This window comes from Hemicordylus capensis, chromosome 6, assembly GCF_027244095.1.
Source record: "Hemicordylus capensis ecotype Gifberg chromosome 6, rHemCap1.1.pri, whole genome shotgun sequence".
In the NCBI taxonomy this organism is placed as follows: Eukaryota; Metazoa; Chordata; class Lepidosauria; order Squamata; family Cordylidae; genus Hemicordylus; species Hemicordylus capensis.
The window spans coordinates 68,644,367-68,664,553 of NC_069662.1; the positions used below are offsets into that span (position 1 = coordinate 68,644,367).

At 41.4% G+C, this 20,187-nt stretch overlaps 1 protein-coding gene across 10 annotated transcripts in view; it reads right to left on the reverse strand.

The window, feature by feature from the left end:
• Nucleotides 1-5,722: 5,722 nt before the first annotated feature.
• The window catches only part of PTPN3 (protein tyrosine phosphatase non-receptor type 3), a 188,594-nt gene continuing 174,129 nt past the window's right edge, over nt 5,723-20,187 (reverse strand). For 8 of the 10 annotated variants that reach the window (XM_053265893.1, XM_053265892.1, XM_053265891.1 and 5 more), the window contains one exon: nt 17,099-17,518. In XM_053265893.1, coding sequence (XP_053121868.1) covers nt 17,206-17,518 — 313 coding nt within the window. In that variant the 3' untranslated portion in view covers nt 17,099-17,205. Of the gene's footprint in view, nt 7,399-17,098; nt 17,519-20,187 lie in introns of those variants that run through there. The other 2 variants (XM_053265901.1, XM_053265895.1) reach the window with 1 other exon arrangement.

A 20,187-nucleotide genomic window follows, 5' to 3' on the forward strand; every position in this document is an offset into this window, starting at 1 on the left:
CATGACTTATTAACTAATTTTTATCTTTGATTTAAAGTTAGTAATTTTATTATTATTATTTCAATTTTTATACTGCCCTTCCAAAAATGGCTCAGGGCGGTTTACACAGAGAAATAATAAATAAGATGGCTCCCTGTCCCCAAAGGGCTCACATTCTAAACCCACCCCCCACAAGATAGACACCAGCAACAGTCACTGGAGGTACTGTGCTGGGGGTGGATAGGGCCAGCTACTCTCCCCCTGCTAAATAAAGAGAATCACCATGGTAAAAGGTGCCTCTTTGCCCAGTTAGCAGGGGATGGCAAGGCTATGCAAGTATATTGGACCAACAGAAGACCAGATACATGAGTTTCCCAACTTCATGAATAAACAAATTGTTCTAGTAAGAACTAATCAGCCTTCTTTCCTTTCACTGTCTTTACAACTGGACTAAATTTGGTTCAAATCAAGGTTCATAAGTTAGATCTCTTGCACCTCAAATGTTCATGCATCCACCATCTTGGTTCAGAATGGATGACATTATTACAAACTATACCATTGAGGTGTCCCTGTGTGTCTACAACTGTGTCAAATTTGGTTCAAATGGGTTATACAATTCTCAAGTTAGTGCACTTGCGCCTCAAAAGTTCACAAGTGCACCATTTTGGCTCAAGGTGGATGACATCACAAACTACACCATTGGGACATCTGTGTCCATACAACTGTAACAAATTTGGTTCAAATCAGACTGTCCACAAGTTAGTGCACTTCCACCTCAAAAGTTTGTGTCTGTCGTCTTGAATTGGGTTGGATGACATTGTCACAATCTACGCCGTTTAGGTGTCCCTAAAGCTGTAGCAGATTTGGTTCAAATTGGTTAAGCGGTTCACAAGTTAGCCCACTTTTGCCTCCAAATTGTATGCGTCCACCATCTTGGATCGGGGTGGTCGTTGAGGTGTCCCTGTGTGTCACTCACTGCAACTACACAATTTGGTTTAAATTGGTTAGACAGTCCGCAAATTAGCCTGCTTGTGTCTCAGATGTTCACTCGGCCACCATCTTGAATTGGAGTGGATGACATCACACCCCACACCATTTGGGCATCCCTGTGTATCCCTACAGCTGTAGCAAATTTGGTTCAAATCGGAAGTGGTTCATAAGTTAGCCCACTTGCACCTCAAAAGTTTACGCATCCGCCATCTTGGATTGGGATGGATGACACAATCACAAACTACGTCGTTGAGGTGTCCTTATGTGTCCCTACAACTGTATCTGATTTGGTTCATATTGGTCCAGGCTTTGCAACACTGATGGAGGGAACACACGCATACACAGAGAGAATGCAGGATGATCTCATAGTCTACTGGAAAGTAGGCTAAAAACAGCAATGGTGGCACCCCCCACAAGCATCACCCCAAAAAAATACCACACTTAGACTTTGGGTATGTTTTTTGGGATACCTTCCATCCTGAGTACAAAAAAACTATTTGTTTGTTACTGATCTATAGGGGGATTATTTAGGTCGGTCCTAATTCTACTTCTAGCCCATGATGGCCTTAGCCATGCAGAATAAAGCCCAGTTCTATCTGCATAGCCAACAGACAGACATTTGGCAACTCAAGTTAATAGTACTTGCAGTTAGAGTATCTTCAGATAGCAATGTAACTGTATCCCCTGTCTGTTCATACATCAGCTTTACATCTCCATTCTCCTTTCTTTTTGCAAAACAAGCTGAGCAGAAATGATCTGCAATAATTGTAGAAACCCTCTGGTCCTTCTGGAAACCTAAAAGGTGCAGTCTTCCTAGGTAATTTCCCCCTAGGCTTCCATGCTTTTGTAAGACAGACAAATTAAGCATAGATCAAAATGAGGGCAATGAAGGAACATTACCAGTTGAGTATATTCTGTCCCAGTTTTAAGAACTGGGTCAAGGGTATCAAAATTTCAGCTTGAAGGCATTTAGTAAAGAAGAAACGTCTTCGTGTCAGCTTGCTGAATTTCATCACAATGAGAAATTCCTCACCAAAATTACAATCCAACAATAAGTACTTTGTTTAAAATATATTTTAAGAAAATTTGCTGCGGAATCCTACAGAGGTGTACTCAGATGTGATTCCCACTGAGTTCTATGATATTTAGTACCTGGTAGGTTTGTATAGGATTGTAGTATTAAGAGGAGTTGTGCTCAAGTCAAATCAGCTCAACCAGCCAACTCTTTATTATGGTTGCTGACCAGCCAAAATAGGAACACCACATCATACAATTGAGGCAGATTAGTGCTCAATCCAGTTTACCCTCCAAGAAGGCACACTCCCTCCTCCCCTTTCATGTATGATTTCCTTTTCAGTTTCCTGTTTAGCACTAGCCATAGTTTGCCATGATGCCTACATTTGCCTTTCAAACCACAATAGGAAAACATGGTTTTCTGGTTCTGCCCATATGTCTAGATGATACAGACACTAAAGGGACCCTTTAGTTAAGGCAAGTAGCAAATACTGTATATTTATATCTAAGTTCCGTCATAATAAGCAGCAATTCTATTGCTTATAAAATACAACACCCATTGAGCTAACAACTTGAAACTTGGCATGCATTATCTACATTTTTATTGCCATTAGTTTGACATTTAACCATAAAATGACTGGCCTAGATCACTGATCTGCAGTCTTACTTGTTTTCCCCTGAATTATTTGAAAACCATTAGAGGGATGTTTTTCAAACCAGCAATGTAACCTATGGGAGTACTCTTGGAAGCAGATTATGCCCCCTCCCTAAAAAAGGTTATCATTATCATACACATTTGCTTTATTTGCATAATTTATACAGATCACAGAATTTTTCTTGACATAAATTTTGGGAAAGTTGGTGCAAAAATTTGATTCTTTTCAGTACACACAGCCCTGTAGAGGTGTAATTCATTAAGTGGCATTAGTTTTTCCTGAAAATATTTACTAAGGATTGCACAGAAGACACTCAGTAGATAGAATATACAGTACTGTTAAACAATTAAATAAAGAAATAAAAATAAACAGATTTCAGGAAAAAATTTGGCAGGCTATGACAAATTTCAAAATACTAGGAATAGTCAGGCTGGATAATAGCATATGCAAGAACGCAGGGCCAACTAGTTTAGACAGAAAATGTCTTAGGTTAATTTTAAAAGGTGGCTAAGACATACCCATATTTATATTACCAGTTTCCATTTCAAAATACAGTATGTCAAGCCTTGGCTACACTCATCAAATGTTTTACAGATGATTTTAATTGTCCATAGAGCAGCAAAGGTACAACTGTGAATTGGATTCACAGCCAAGAGGACCCCTTGTTTTCTAACCACTTTTCTCTGCCTCTTCTTGTTAATGCATTATTATTGTGGATTATCATCCTGACTAACAAAGCATGTCCGTCCGTAAGGAGGCACTATGGAGATGTATCAAAAGCCCTCAAACAACTTTTCAGCCCTCTGTTGTGCATGCACTATTGCACCAGAGCCATTAGAGTTTGGAGCACTGTTTGTACTCCAGAAGTTCCTTGCAAGATTAGAAATACGTTGCTGAGGGAAAAATCTTAGTGCTGCTGGAGTGTAGGCAGTGCTCCAAACTCTAATGGCTTTTGTGCAACAGCAAGCATGCAGGGAGACGGGGACTTGCATCTCTGAAGTCCACACGCTTCATTTGTCAGGATATCAAACAGTGGAAAAAAGTCACTTTCAATACAGTAGTAGCAGCAACATCAAATACCTATAATAATAATAACAACAACAGTACAGCATTTGTTATTTACTCTGACTTTTACACATTATTTTTGCAAAAGGTACAAGATAGGTGATCTGATATTTATTTTGTTAAATCCAACTCCATCTAATTCCAGGAGTCATGTCTAATCCTCCAAACAACAGTGGTTCAAGAAATTCCAGATGACACCTTACGGGAATAAGAGGGGAACCTGACAAAGAACTGGTCATTTTCCCACCAAACATAGCTCATAGATCAGGCAATCAGGAACAAGCCACATGTACTTTAAAAAACAAAAATGGAATCCCTGCCAAAGCTGTCAGTTTATAGAGCAAAGAAAGTAATAATTTAAATTATGTCCATTTCCATACCACTGATTTGTCTTATTCCAGACAAATAATGCAAGATTTGTGGGGTGAACCCCCAGATGATTGCTATTATATTTATAGTTCACTTCTGCATATTAAAAATTAAATTTTAAGATAGATTATATACACACAAAATGCCTCTTAGATTTCTAGATGGCATTCTTCAGAACCAGTCTTTTGTACAACATACATTTATACATCCTTATAGAAGATTTTGTTTACATTTAAGTAACAATGGAATTGTCATCAACAAGGGAAAAAATACCATACAGTGGTGGTTTATTTCCAATTCTCCCCTTTGAAATGAAAATGAGACCAGTGTACCATAAACTGAACTACCAATGAAAAAAATCCATTCTTACTCCAGACAGAAGTCTTCACATCCACTCAGATCAGTTTCCACATCTCACTCATACCACATAAAAAGCCAGTTCATACTTAACTTTTGCAGTGTGAGTGTGGCTTAGATATCACTCTCAAAGTGGCTGGTGCCGAAGTCACTACCAAAGGCTGAAGCCCCCAAACTGCAGTTAATTATTTATAAAAGAATTAAATGTCCAATGCATTCTGAGCCATTAATCTTTACCAGGACAAACTTTTACAGAGTCTTCTACAGTCTAGTCAATTAAGTGTTTTCTCAATGGATCTCTGAGTAAAAGAGCACTTAATTCCCCACAGCTTGCTTTTCTTTCTGTGGAATTCCTGTGCTGCAGGGACAGTTGTGTCTTTTCTTGTGTAGACAAGATCTCATGAGTTATTCCAAATGCAGGTAGGCATAATCTCGAACAGACAAGAATGTATGAAGTATCCATAAGATCTGGCCCAACCATGACATACAAGCACCTACCAGTGGGGCTTGGGAATCAATCACAAAGGGGACATTTTGGACAGCAACAATGCTGCAAACACAATGGATGAATAGGCCCACAGTTAGACCACAAACTTTCTACTTCATCACAGTGTTTTAGCATCTGAATACTAGAATATGTATGCCCCTTTACATTTTAGCAGCAGCTAATATTTTCCTTTCAGAAGTAAATAGTTCTCCAGCACTGGATTACAAAACAAAAGAGACACTTTAGCAGCCAGATGCAATAATTAGTTGCCGTCTTCATTTGAAGACTAATAGACTTTGAAACAAGCAGAAAACTATCTTGTGGGTGGGGGAATTAAAATTCACCAGCTTTTTTCACGACCCCTTTAATGCGCAAATATGTTTTTTAAAAATCAGGTATTCAAGATAGCAAATGTTTCAATGTTAAAACATTAGCCTCAGTGCAATACAAAAATGGCTGAGTTGTGCTCTTAATTACAACTCAGTGTCGTGATTCAGCAAAAAGACTGACAGCAATCAGCCAATCCTGTTAGTGTCAATCCCATTACAAACCCCCAATGTCTCATACTTAGAGGGAAGGAATAAAATTTCCAACCTCATATAACAGAAAGAGCAACAATAGAAGAAAGAAAATAAAACATAAAATGAAGTTCATACCCACACTCAATAACCAATGGATTTCATTGCTTCCCAAATGTTACACTGTAACAGGATTGGCTGATTGCTGTCAATCTTTTTGTTGAATCATGACATTGAGTAGTATTTAAGAGCACAGCTCAGCCATCTTTGTATAGCACTGAGGCTGATGTTTTAGACTAAAAAGTCTGCTATCTTGAACACCTTAAAAAAACCACATATTTGCACATTAAAGAGGTCTCGAAAAAAGCTGGTGAATTGTGGGAAATGTATATTTCATCGTCATCGTATCATTTTCGAAATTAACAAATTGCCAGGGCCAGATGGCATCCACCTGAGAGTCCTTAAAGAACTCACTGGATAAGTACAGTTCTGGTCACCATACCTCAGAAAGGACATTATAGAACTGGAGAAGGTACAGAAGAGGGCAACCAAGATGATCAGGGGCCTAGAGCACTTCCTTACAAGCTAAGGCTACAACAACTGGGGCTTTTTAGTTTAGAAAAAAGATGACTGTGGAGTGACATGATAGAGGTGTTTAAAACTATGCATGGTGTGGAGAGAGTGGGTAGAGATACATTTTTCTCCCTCTCATATAACAGTAGAACCAGGGGTCATCCCATGAAACTGATTGCCAAGAAATTTAGGACTGACAAAAGGAAGTACTTTTTCACACAACACATAATTAACTTATGGAATTCTCTGCCACAAGATGAAGTGACAGTCTGGATGGCTTTAAGAAGAGCTGAGATAAATTCATGGAAGGCAAGTCTATCAGTGGCTACTAGTCTGAGGGCTATAGGCCACCTCCAGGCTAACAAGCAAGATGCCTCTAAATATCAGTTGTAGGGGAGCAACAGCAGGAAAGAGGGCATGTCCTCACCTCTTACCTGTGGGCTTTGCAAAGGCATCTGGTGGGCCACTGTGTAAGACAGGATGCTGGACTAGATAGGCCTTGGGGCAGATCCAGCAGGGCTAGTCTTATGTTCAGAATTCAGATCATACAACTGAGTTTAAAAACATCAGCAGTCCATACACAAACTATGGAAGAATTAACTAGAGGTAAAAGGCAATATAGAAACTAAAGGCACATAAACAACCAGTGGAAGACTTAGATTGTATTCCTGCACACACAAAGATGTCTTGTACTATTCTCTGTAATATGTAATCGATGCTTGGTTTATAAACTTTTCATAGTGATGCAGATAGAATTGCAGCTGCTACAAAGTCATTGCTTCAGCCCTTAAAATGACATCTCTTGGAATTCCACTGTAGGAAACTGCTTGATAAGTGAAATAATATTGTCAGTGCTACCATGTTATTGGATGATTCAGCCCAATTTTATGTGAGCTATCGAGTTCTCAGTTCTCAAGGGGCCAAAGGCACTTGGCGCTTCATGTAACTGGGTTGCTTTTCCGTTGATATTGCTGGGGTTCCTCCCTGCCGCCTCCGCCCCAGTTTACAATGGCAAGCCGTTTAAGTCCCTTGGATGTGCATACAGATCATTCATGAAAATTTCCTTGTTTTCAGCATGTGTACATACATACACATAACTTTGCAAAATCCTATACATAGTACATAGTTCAATAATTTCTTTTTACAGAAAATGTCAAACTTGCTTATTTCCAAAACAACTAAATAAGAGCCAGAATATAACTTGCTTTATTTCCTTTCCCATGAGCCAGGGCGAGCTCCATCATCATTTATAACCACTTGGGCCTCATTCAGGAGTTTTTAGAAAGATGAACTCAATTTCTTCACAGTTGTGCTAACTGGAATGCAATGGGTGAACTAGTCCTTCTTTATAAACATGGAGAATAGCTTCACAAATAAATTTGTACTGACTCTGCATAATGCAAAAAATAAAATAAAATTGTTAAGTTAAATTGAATGCATATAAGTACAATGTGCTTTAAGTTCAGCTTTAATAGTCTGGGATAGACAGCAGCAGTTGTGTTCACTAACAAGCTAATGAAATAGTAAACCTACGTTCCACACAAAATTGTGACATAGGTTATAGGCAAAGAAATATTACCAACAAAGGAATGAGGGAGGAGTATGAAATACCATCATATGTCACAACTGAAAAGAAAGGGACAAACTGCACCTCTGTGTTACACACATACTTTTCTGAATCTCTAGCTCTAACATTTACCTGGCTTTGGTTAGTAGTAGCCATCCCTTTAAAAGATTTCCTTGCTTAAACCAGAATGTTATGTTTGAAGCAACCTATAATCCATTATCACAGAATAATAGAATTTAGGGACTTGAAAGGTTTTTCGTCTAACCTCCTGCTCGGTGGAGAACACTGCTACAGCATCCTTGACAAATGGCCTTTGGTTGTTTGAAAACCTCTAGAGAAGGAGAGCCCACAACTATCCCACTGTCAAACAGTTGTTACAGTTAGGAAATTCTTCCTAATGTAGCCTAAATCTGTTTTATTTCAGCCCATGGGCTCTGATTTTGCCCTCTGGAGTAAAGGAATAAGTTCATCCCTTCTTCTGTGCAAGAGTCTATCATATCTTTGTCCATCTATCATATCTCCTCTTAGTCTTCTCTTCTCAGAGTAAACATACTCTACTCCTTCAACCATTCCTCATAGGACTTGGTTTTTAGTCTCCTCACCATCTTTGTTGCACTCCTCTGATCCCCTTCCAGTGTATCAATGTCCTTAAAATGCGGTGCCTAGAAGCGGACACAGTACTGTATTCTAAATGAGGAATGACCACTGCAGAATAGAGTGGAAAGATTACTTGTTCTATGCTTCTATTAATGGAGCCTAAGATTGCATTAGGTTTTTTTAGAAGATACATCACAATGCTGGCTCACTGTGGCCTACTAAGACACAGGGGCGTAGCGATAGGGGGGGCAGGGGGGGCACGTGCCCCAGGCGCCACTTGGGAGGGGGCGCCAAAAAGTGCCCCCGCCAGCCCCCTGCCTTTGGCAAAAAATTTTTTTTGTGTGATTTTTAATTTTTTTTGTCATTACGGAGCTCTCCGGTGGGCGGGAGCTCCCATTGGCTGCCGGAGAACACATGCCCACCATGCTGGTTGTCTCAGTTCCTCCCTCCCTGCTTGTTGCACGCACGAGGAGTAGCTTGGTTTAGTTGAGAGAGCAGCTGCTGCTGGGGACGTTCTCTGACTCTGCCTGCCTGCCTGCCGTCTGCCCACCACACTGCCCTCTGGCTGCATTTTATTCTTCTGTTCTGCATTAACAAAGTAAGTTTCATTGCTAAAATCTCTCTCTCCCCTGTGTGTGTGTTGTGTGTGAGAGAATGCCCCTACTCCCTTGCATAACGTCCTCCTTTTAGCTCTTCTGTGCTTTGCATAGCAGGCTTCACCCCCCCCACCCCTAAACCGAGGGTAGCTGCCTGCAAGTGGAGCCAGTGGGGCTCTCCTGGCTTGCATTGTGTGAGTTTCTGGCTTGCATTGTGTTTCTGGCTTGCATTGTGTTTCTGGCTTGCATTGTGTGAGTCTCGGTGGGATTGCAAAAGGAAACTCACGCAATGCAAGCCAGGAGAGCAATTTGTGGCTCCACTTGCATTGCCCGAGTTTCCTTTTGCAATCCCACCTCTGCAAAAGGAAACTCATGCAATGCAAGTGGAGCCACAAGTCACTCTCCTGGCTTGCATGCATGAGTTTCCTTTTGCAGAGGTGGGATTGCAAAAGGAAACTAGTAGTACTAGTACACAAGATCTTTGCAGCTCTGCTAGTAATTACAACTTCTGGATCATCCCTTAGCATTGGGGGTGGGGTGGCAAATTTAATTTGGAACTCATTAATATAATTTTTGAATAATGTTCAGTCTGTCTGGATTAATACTAGGTTTATTCTTTATAGCAGATTTTTATTAGCAACATACAGTCTACAACATTTTCAGCCTTGTTCATTTGGTGCATATTGTAGATGTTCTGTCTCCAAAACATAAGTACAGCATCTATATTTTTGAAGGGGGGGGGGATCCCATTTAATACAGTGTGAACAAATTGGTCCAAAAAGTAGCAATGGGAAGTTTTTCTTTCTGCCCCTGTAGCTTTAATAAGATAGAGTGCACAAATATCACTTGATTAACAGCTGTGATATTAATTTCCCTTTTTGGTTGCTTGACTCACAGCGAGAATCATGTCAAGGCAGTGGAGAACCAATTAAATTGATTTTAATCTTTGTTAGGGAAGATAACATGCCTTTTTCCTTGTTTAAATAATTAAAGTTTCAGTAGGTATTATTTCTGGCTTTAAAGAAATTGGTATCTTAATGTAATGGAATCCTTCTAATTACATACTTAATAGTTTTTAAAAAGTTAATCACAGTTTTTCATTCAATGTGTATTTTGTTTTACATATTAAACTTATATTTTCCTTTGAGAGAGTTTTAAAAATAAGAGGAAATTGGGAAGGCTTTTTTAAAACAAAGAAAAATCTCACCCCTACTTATTCATGATCTTTTTGATTTGCCTGTGTTTTTATTTCAAGCAAGTCAGATGTATGTTGGGGGGTATTTATTTATGTGTATTTATTTCAAGCAAGTCAGATGTAATTGCAAATAACATGCAGAAGATCCCAGGTTCAATCCCTACCTCCAGGTAGGGCTGGGAGAAACTCCTGCCTGAAACCTTGGAGAGCTGCTGCCAGTCAGTGTGGGCAATAGTGAGCTAGGTGGACCAATATCTGACTCTGTAGACAGCTTCCTACGTAATCAAACCATAACTTGCCCTTACGTTCAATCCAATTGGATGCATTCACATTCACAGCTTACATCCAATAAACTGCTGAGTAAGCCCTCCAAACTAGGATCACACAGTGTGGTTTGCAATTCTGGTATATGAAGGGCCCAAACCTCAGTTTTGCTGTTCAGGTGCATAGGCAAACGGTGATTTAATTAAACCAGGAGGTTATTTATTAAGACTGTGTATGAGAGGGAAGCAGAAAGAGGAGGAGATCATGGCTCAAATAATGGTGGCTGAATGTGGCCATTGAGTTTCCCAGGAATACAACCAACATAAAGTGTGCTACAAATAGACATTATTATAGAATTAATAAACATAGAATATCTATGATAGACTAGAATATATGTCTATTATAATTTAAGTCTCTATTATAATATAAGCGTAAATCTTGAATAGACTAGAATATCTATGATGGAAAAGACTAGAATACCTGTCTTGTCTTTTCCATTTTGGGACACAAAACCTATTACTGTGTTTAAAAGCATTTATTTTCTGGCCATGAGGACTGCAAACTTAGGCTGTTAGTATGAAAGACATTTCTTTAAAATATATATTTCTAAAGAGCCTTGTAGCCTCATGTTTCCTTTTTCCTGTCCCAGTATACTTGCACGGATGCAGCCCACAACCCACATTTGACTATGACTGTGACACATTTCCATATTTCCGGGGGGAAGGGGAGGGGGGGGGGGCGCAATTTCAGTGCTTGCCCCGGGCGCCGTTTTCCCTAGTTACGCCTCTGCTAAGACACCTAGGTCCTTTCCAAGCCAGGTCTCCCCCCATCCTGTAATACTGAATCATACAGGACTCGGGACAGTGTCGTGTGGCACTTCATTCAATACCTCCCCCTCCAGGCTGGCATGGAGCCTTTAATGAACACACACTTGCTCAATCAGTTGTGAAGCCACCTAACAATCATATCATCTAGCTCACATTTTGCCATCTTGTCAATAAGGCTATCATGGGAGAGCAATATTGTCAAACATTTTGCATCATGTCGAAAGAATTCCCATGGACAGACGGTTTAATAATCAGCCGTTTAATAATCAACCATTTATTTAATTTATTTTTAATTAATTTAATCAATTTATTGAATAATAAATGGACAGACGGTTTCATAGTCTCTTTTCGGATCTTGTGTGGTATCAGTGCCATGCTGACTGGTTTGTAGTTTTCCAGATCCTCCTTTCCCCCCTTTTAAAGATGGGGCTAACATTTGCCTGTCTCCAGTCTTCTGGCATCAGTGTTCCCTCTAAGGTGTGCGCATGTGTGTGTATGCTCACAAATTTTGTTGTGTCTGCTCAGTTAATTTTAGTTCCCACTCAAGTTGAATCAGGAAGGTCCCATTCTGAATGCACTTGTGCACACACTGCCTTGATACTTCTGCCCAGAACAAAACTTTTTCTGCACACAGATGTAAAATATTAGGGCAACACTGTCTGGCAGCTCATTTGTTCTCCAGGAATTCTCCAGGATTAAAGATGATAGTTCTGAGAATACCATGATCCTTCAGTATTTTGGGATGCAATTCATCTGGATCTGGATAACTCATTTAAGATAGCTAAGTATTTTATTACCGTCTGTTTATCTATCTGGAAGTGAAATTCCCTCCTTTCTTCATTTGTGCATCTGTAGCATGGATGGGCCTTTTCCAATTTGGAGAAGACAGATGCAAAATAGTTGTTACAACAGCTCTGTCACCCGTTATCATTCCACCATATTCTCAAACAACAGATCTACAGCTTCCTTGACCTTCCACATGTTTCAGACATCTCGGGGGGGGGGGGGGGGGGACCGCAAACCTTTTGTTGTTTTTGGCATGCCTCACAAGCCCCTCACCCTATTGTGAGCCTTAGCTTTCCTGACACCATCCATATAGTTTTGGGCCACTTCTGTGTAGTATTCCTTGGTTATATACCCCTTCTTCCATTCCTACAGGTGAAACTCAGAAAATTAGAATATCGTGCAAAAGTCCATTAATTTCAGTAATGCAAATTAAAAGGTGAAACGGATATATGAGACAGACGCATTACATGCAAAGCAAGATAAGTCAAGCCTTAATTTGTTATAATTGTGATGATCATGGCGTACAGCTCATGAAAACCCCAAATCCACAATCTCAGAAAATTAGAATATTACATGGAACCAATAAGACAAGGATTGAAGAATAGAACAATATCGGACCTCTGAAAAGTATACAGTGTACTGTGCTTGATTGGCCAGCAAACTCGCCTGACCTGACCCCATAGAGAATCTATGGGGCATTGCCAAGAGAAGGATGAGAGACATGAGACCAAACCATGCAGAATTGCTGAAGGCTGCTAATGAAGCATCCTGGTCTTCCATAATACCTCATCAGTGCCACAGGCTGATAGCATCCAAGCCACGCCGCATTGAGGTAGTAATTGCTGCAAAAGGGGCCCAAACCAAGTACTGAATACATATGCATGCTTATACTTTTCAGAGGTCCGATATTTTTCTATTCTTCAATCCTTGTCTTATTGGTTCCATGTAATATTCTAATTTTCTGAGATTGTGGATTTGGGGTTTTCATGAGCTGTACGCCATGATCATCACAATTATAACAAATTAAGGCCTGACTTATCTCGCTTTGCATGTAATGCGTCTGTCTCATATATCAGTTTCACCTTTTAATTTGCTTTACTGAAATTAATGGACTTTTGCACGATATTCTAATTTTCCGAGTTTCACCTGTAGACTTGTCCTTTCTCCCGCTTAGCATTTCAGAGAGCTCTATGTGCATTCACGCCAGTTTCATGAGTTTCTCCTATGTTTCCTTCTCATGGGAATTGTTTGCAATTGTGCTTTCAGTATCTTGCTTTTCAAATCTCCCATCCCTCTTGGACTCTTTTCTCCTTTAGAATCCTAGCCATGGGGTGCTACCTAATGTTTCTCTGAGCTGATTAAACAGATTTACTCGTTTTCCCTTTCTTTAATATTATTAATTCCAAGATAGAACGGCCATTAAGGATGTGCACCAAATTGCTTTGGTGCACATCCAAGGGTGGTGAGGGGTTCCCTTAAAAGGAGGCAGGCAGGTCCTACCTACCTGTCCTCCAAGCCCCCGCAGTGGCACTGTTTAAATGGAAATACCTCAGTTCAAGCGGCTCTTTGTGCCGCTTGCCCTTTTAACACGCCATGCTGCGTCGAAGAGATGTGTCCCCCAGTCTCCCTCACATGGCATTGGCACATAAATGGTGTCGGTGCCATTTGCATGCTGTTGGTGGCCCTGAAAATGGCATTGACGCATGCACTGACGCAATTTACGTGCCGACACCACGCGAGGGATGCCAAGGAACACATCCTATCGCCGCAGTGTGGCATTTTAAAGAGGCAAGCAGCACAAACTGCTGCTTGCATGGAGATATTTCCGTTTCAACAGTACTGCGGCAGGGACTTGGTGAACGGGGCTTTCACACGCCTTTTAACCCAAGTTAAAGCCTGGGATAAATTCCTGGGCTTGCAGGGGAGGCAGTACCATGACACCTGCAATCCTGGAACTGCACACGAGCAGCCATACTCAGGTAGGGCTGCCCAAAACTGGATTTGGCTGCTCGTGTGCACAGGCTCATTTTCTTGTCCCAAGTACTTGGTTTTATCAGCCTCCCCTCCCTGTAAAGAGTTAACAGGCAGTGAACTCTTGTCTTAACTGACAGGCTGGTGAACTCCAGGGCAGCCAATCAGTACACCAGGTAGGTGGGACCTAGAAAGCAGTTGCTAGGAATTCTGGGAACAAGAAGGGCGGTCTTTGTTTGGAGAAGCACGTGCGGAAAAGCTTAGTGGGGGGCAATGGAGTTTTGCTCCCTCATGGTCAAAGCAAGCATGGAGGTTTCTCTCATGGAATAACTCTGTAGATCCTTGAAAGAAAGGATTGCAGGAAGCTTGATTCTCATCAGAGATTGGGTGAATTTAAGGAAAAGGCAATTCAGCATAGGAAACAGTTCGTTTAGTCAGACTATGTGTTAGGAACTTATATTTGCTTGTATGTGTGTGCTTTTGCAAATTCCTGATACTGTTATATTATTGTTTACCTGTAATGTAATTAAAATAAGAAACACTAGCCTACGCCCACCCTACCTAGGCATTGCAAAATACACTATAAACATTTAAGCGTGCCTAAGACAACCTTTTTTTGTAACCTACTAAGTATTTTTTAGTGTATCTAAGAAAGCTAGAAGCCTCAGATGGAAGCAGTCTGTAGTAATTGAATAAAACTGGGGTTTTGGGTTCTTTTCTTTTTACAAGCCTCTCAGAGTTGGTTTTTAACTCAGGAAAAGGTGAGGGGGGAAGGGGGATTTCTCTGGTGCAAAACTGTCCTCAAGTGCTCAGCAGCTATCGGTCTTCCCATCACGTGTAAGCTACACATGGACGTTTTTTTAATTTATCCAACAGCAAAATAAGGAGAGTTTTCCCTAGGATCCTACCCCGAGCCCAGGAAGGTTCAAGCTCTGTCGATAAGAGGGGTGGTGGTGGCAGCACTTTAATTCTATCAGAAATATAGATGCGTTTTAGGAGAAGCCTAGCCAGGCAGCTCACCAAGGATGATTCAGCATCCCCCCACCCTGCCCACGTGAGCTGCTCTGAGACAAAGGCTTTAATCCGCTACAGCTTGTACTAGGCTTTTGTCTCCATTAAGGATAGAACAGTTATGAAATAGTTCAATGCATGATGCCAAGTTCAGAAAGCATTAGTTTGTCTGAAACAAAAAAAGGTAAGCCATTTGTGTATATTATTAAATATATATGCGTATACTGCTTTTCAATTTAAAAAAAAGTTATCCAAGCAGTTCTTATAGAAAAAGGAATGATAAAACGGTTCTCTGTTCAAAAAGGACTCTAAAAAAGGGAAGCAGGAAGATACCATCAACAGCTATATGTTGGGATGAACAGGGACATATATGTTCTTCTCCTGCTAAATATGATAGCTACCACTGGGAAATTGTGCAATAGCACCTGTGATCATCTTTTGAATATAGTTTCATTCAAAACTGCAGAATTTTAAAAATTACAGGATTACCCTGAATTACTTTACCCAGAAGAGGACAAAGACTTGTACTTTGCTTCCTGAGGGTAAGACTAATACTGATGGGCTTGAGTTACAGAAGGATAGATTCAGGATTAATATTAGGAGAAACTTCTTAACAGAAACATTGTTCCAGAAATAAGCTGTCAGTACTCTACAAACCTCTAATATATTATATAATGTATTAGCTGAACCCGCACAGAGCATCTCTGCGCTAGTGCACGCAGCCGTTGTTTTTGGAAATAAATGTTGTATGAATGGAATAAATTAAGCCAAATCAATTTTTTTTAAAGTCCCCACTATCTTTTAGATAAAGCTTAAGGTCAGTTTGCAAGTTCATTTTTCTTGACTAAGAGGCAACATTTAAGAACTGGAGAGTAGCAATCTTAAACCTACCAGCACAGCCACATGCACTGGGGGAGTTCCAGATTCAAATCCAGCCACTATGAGGACGCTCATTGAGTGATTCTCTCTCAACCTAGAGTGACTCTAGTCACTCTCATAGAGTGATTCTCAATCAACCCTTCACAGGGTTATTGTACAGATAAATGAGGAATCATATCACTTACACCACACTGAGCTCCTCCTTGGAGAAAGAAATATCCCCTCCATCCTCTAAGGCAATGACACAACATCTCCCCACCCCCGCCTGCCCCACTTTCCTCGATGCAGCTCTGGAGGTTCCCAGCTTTGCTCCCCCTTTTCTCTGGGCTCCAGACAGGTCTCCCTTAGCGCCCTCCACTCTATACACTCAGCCAACTCTAGACGCTGCTGCACCTTCCTTTTTCAGTTGCTGCCCCCCTCCCCTTCTGTGCACACCCCGGCACCGTCTTGCCTGTAGTATGACAAGGCCGGGGTGACCAAAGAGCATGTTGCTCCCTCCACAACACCAAAGGGCCTCCACAATGACCCTGCCCCTTGTCCTAAGCAGCCGGCAGCAGAGTTGAACGCATGGTCCCTCGCTGAGACCTCTCACCCCCATGGTGTGGGAAGGACCCCAAGTAGAAGCCCAGAAGCTGCCTGAAGGCCTCTCTCGTGCATAATGAAGCTTGCAAGAGATTCAAGATTGCTACTGCACAATCAGCAAACTCCTTTTTGGATTATCAGGAAGAAATGGGGTGGGGTGGGGAGAACCCATAAGAAAACAAAAACCCACAAAGGTTGACAGAGCCTGTAATTCACAACGGGACTACATGTCCCAGTAGGCTTTACATCAGACTTCGCTTGCCCGCAAGCTGCACTTCTTCCTCCCCCCCCGCTTGCCCCCACCCACTCACTCAGTAGCTGTGCCTGTCGCCACTCGCCTGTTCCTCCCCCACATCTGCTCACCGCTCAACCATCCCTGCTCGCCCGGCACCTGCTCACAAACTCTTCCCCCGCCCCAGTTCATTCTCCCTCAGTGGCCAGCTGCCGCTTGTCCTGGCAGCCGCTTGTCCTCTCCACCTGCCCATGGTGGTTTTCCTCCCTACCGGCAGGCCTGGCCGCCACTTTCTCTTCTCACTGGGCCTGGCCGCCATTTTCTTTCCCCCACCCGTCCCCGTTGCTATCAGGCAGCTCTCTGAACTCTTGTGAGAGCTACCGCACATGGGATTAGCAATGGGTACATTTAAGCGAAATAGATAGATAGAAGATTAGAGCTGTTTAGAGAACTGAAAGCTTATTTCTGGAAAAATCTTTGAATCCTAGGGTTGGAGGATTGATATACTGTTTGTACTCAACATGTTCATAGTACTTGTAATTTGAAAATGTATTTATAGTGTTTAAGAGAGGTAAAACAGAAATGTGATTCAAACTTTTTATAACTTCCACTTGCATGTCAGGAGGGCAATTGATTAGTTTTAGGAGATAAACAAACAAAAAAGTAAAACATGTAGTGTGAGTACCCAACTCAGAAATGGGTATCATTGCCTGCTTTTAGAATAAAATTAGCCCTAATATTCCAATTACAATATTTTAAAAGTGCAACACTGCAAATAAGCCAGCTTTTTATAACATATATCAGTATATTAGAAACTGGAATGTCTAGCACAGAGACAGAAAATAAGCTCTGGTTCCTTTCACTTACTGATGTTTGCACCATCATAGCACGATGGTTTCTCATTTTCCGTACAATATCCAGTGGATAAACAGGATGGTTTCTTTCAATTAAGCACACAGCTGTTTCCATAGCGACCAGTACTCCAGTCCTGCCTATTCCAGCACTGCAAGATATAAGTAACAATACTTCATGAGAAACAAAGCATTTGCTTTGTACTGAATTTATATTACAACCTTGGCACCTTATTACCCTAGACATTTCTTGAAAAGACAAAGGAACAGGGACATTCAATACAATGAGATACTTAAAATCACTTCAGCAACATGTTCTTTGTACATTTGCAAGGGGAAAAGTGGTTTCAGGGAAAAAAGATAATGTTTTAGTAATTAATGCTTAAAGTTATGGTTTATTCAAATTGGGACTTCTTATTTTAAGAGGAAACATGGTATAACAGAGAACGCTCACTGGAACCGTGAATACTGTCCTGCTTACTAAGACAGTGAAGACTGGGAAAAGGCTAAGTGGCTACATGCTCCTTCCACTTCGCAGATGAACTTGCCCTATATGCCATGTGTTTGAGAAACACTGGCCTCATTGTCTGTCAACCATGGTTAGGAATAGCTAGGTTCCTTGCTTAACCAGAAATCTTAGTCAGTTCCAAACCCTGGTTAAGAATCTTAGCTAAATAGCAAACCTAGTTAATTATAACCATAGTTAAACTCATACTGGTATATCCCTTAACCACAAATAAGGAAAAAATGTGTGAATGTGCTTTGGGGAAGGAATGTACATTCCTGTGGCCTGCTTCCAACCTATGGTTCTAGGGATGTGCGCGAAAGGGATTTTGCATTCTGTTTCAAGCTTGAATGCAACGCAGATGGCTGAAATGTTTCATTGAAACAGCGGTCTACCCCAGCTGTTTCAATGGAACAAACCCATAACGTTTTGAGTGTTCTGGCCATAGGGAACAATGTGGAAACTCAAAACACCCCATTGTTCCCCACGGGTAGCTCCTAGGGACACCAAAGTGGGTTGTGTTGTAGGGCACGATGGGTGCTACCTACCACCCAATCCACAAAAGCAATCTGTAAGCTGTTTAAAAATATTTGTAACCTTTTCCCCATCCCACCCCCCCCCCATAGCATCCTATGGGCATTTTGGGGAAAGGTTAGAAATTTGTTAAAAATTGCCCACTTGCCCATTTCTAGAGACAACCCACTTTGGTGTCTCTAGGAGTTACCCATAGGGAACAATAGGGTGTTTTGAGTTTCCCTGTTGTTCCCAAAGGCCCAAACAAGCTGCACTCACAGAGTGTACTGCAAACAGGTTTTGCATTGCAATTTACAATGCATTTTGCAACCCTGCCTTGAAAAACACTAAAGAAACACACAATAAAAGGGAATCTGTCCCTCTCAATACAGAACACTCATTTCAAACACAGTCCACGTGGCCAAAAAGAAATCTCTGACCCAGAATCCACTGCCAGCCACACTGCATGCACTGTAGTAACATCACTGGCACAAGTTGCTCTCTCTCACACAATTATTATTCCTTACATTACTTCATAGCATTGCAACAGCTGTCACTGTAGCACCCTTACTTAGCACCAAGCAAGCACAGCTATACACTCAACTAGAGCAACTTCAGCCACATTTTGACTGAGCATGCCTTGCAATGGAGACTGCAGAGCAGACTAGAGCAGTGAATGAAACACAAGTTAGTCTCAAGGCTAGATATAGAGCTCATCACAGCATATGGAGCTCATCATCAACAAGAAATATCACACACACACATACACATATACACACACAACTGCCACAACACTATTTCACAAACAAAACAAACCACAGCCCAAGGAAGGTAGGCACCCAAGTTCTGCCTTTGTCATTCTGAGATCCAGCAAAGCCAGGTAGCTATAGCAGCAATAACACAGCATGTTATACTCAGTGCTGAGAAAAGAAAACCACAAAATCAAACCTTCCTTTATTCCTTCCTCCTCTCCTGGTGCCTTTTTCTTCCAAAGAGGCATAAGGACTCTCTTTGGCTCCTGTTCCCTTTGAATATTTTGAAATTTCCTCCTTTTGTGTTTCCCCTTCCCCCTGCCAATAGGGGCACAGTTGCCCTTGACAACACTTGATATGTATGATAACTAGCCAACCAAGAAGCAAGGAGATCACAAGCCAATCTGAAGCCAGTTCCAGAAAACCTACCAGCAAGGGGAAAACAGCCCTCCAAAATTACGCTCAAAATGTTTCAATCAAAATGGGGTTGTTCTGCTCTAAGCTCAAAACAGGCCCTATATTTAAAGGGTGTTCTATTTCAAGCTTGAAACACTGAAAACGGCCTGTTTCAGGTAAAAAGGTTTCACCATCAGAATGTTCTGCATATCCCTACATGGTTCATATGTTGGCCCTCTTACATATGAACTGACCCTGGGTGGATGGTCTAGTAAGATGGAGTTGTGTGCTCAGACACAATAGTAGACACACTAAACACTTGATTAAAGCTTTGACCTCCTATGCAGAAGAGTGACTTCTATCCCACTAACTCAGTTACTATATCAGAGAAGGTTGCAGGAGGCAATTGGTTCAAAGGGCTTGGACATAAGCTTGATCAGGATAAGGGGTGGAAAGGGACCAGGGAGGTCTGGATCTTGTAGTTGCAAGCCCCTTTGCTAAGAAGAGACTACCTTGGTTTGCAGTTCAACGAGTAATGCATGTGAGTACTGTGGAAAAGCATCTGAGGTTCCAGGTTCACTTCCTGGTATCTGCAGGTAGGGCTGGAAGAGCCCAAAACCTTGAAGAGCCACTGCCAGTCAGTGTAGATAATAAT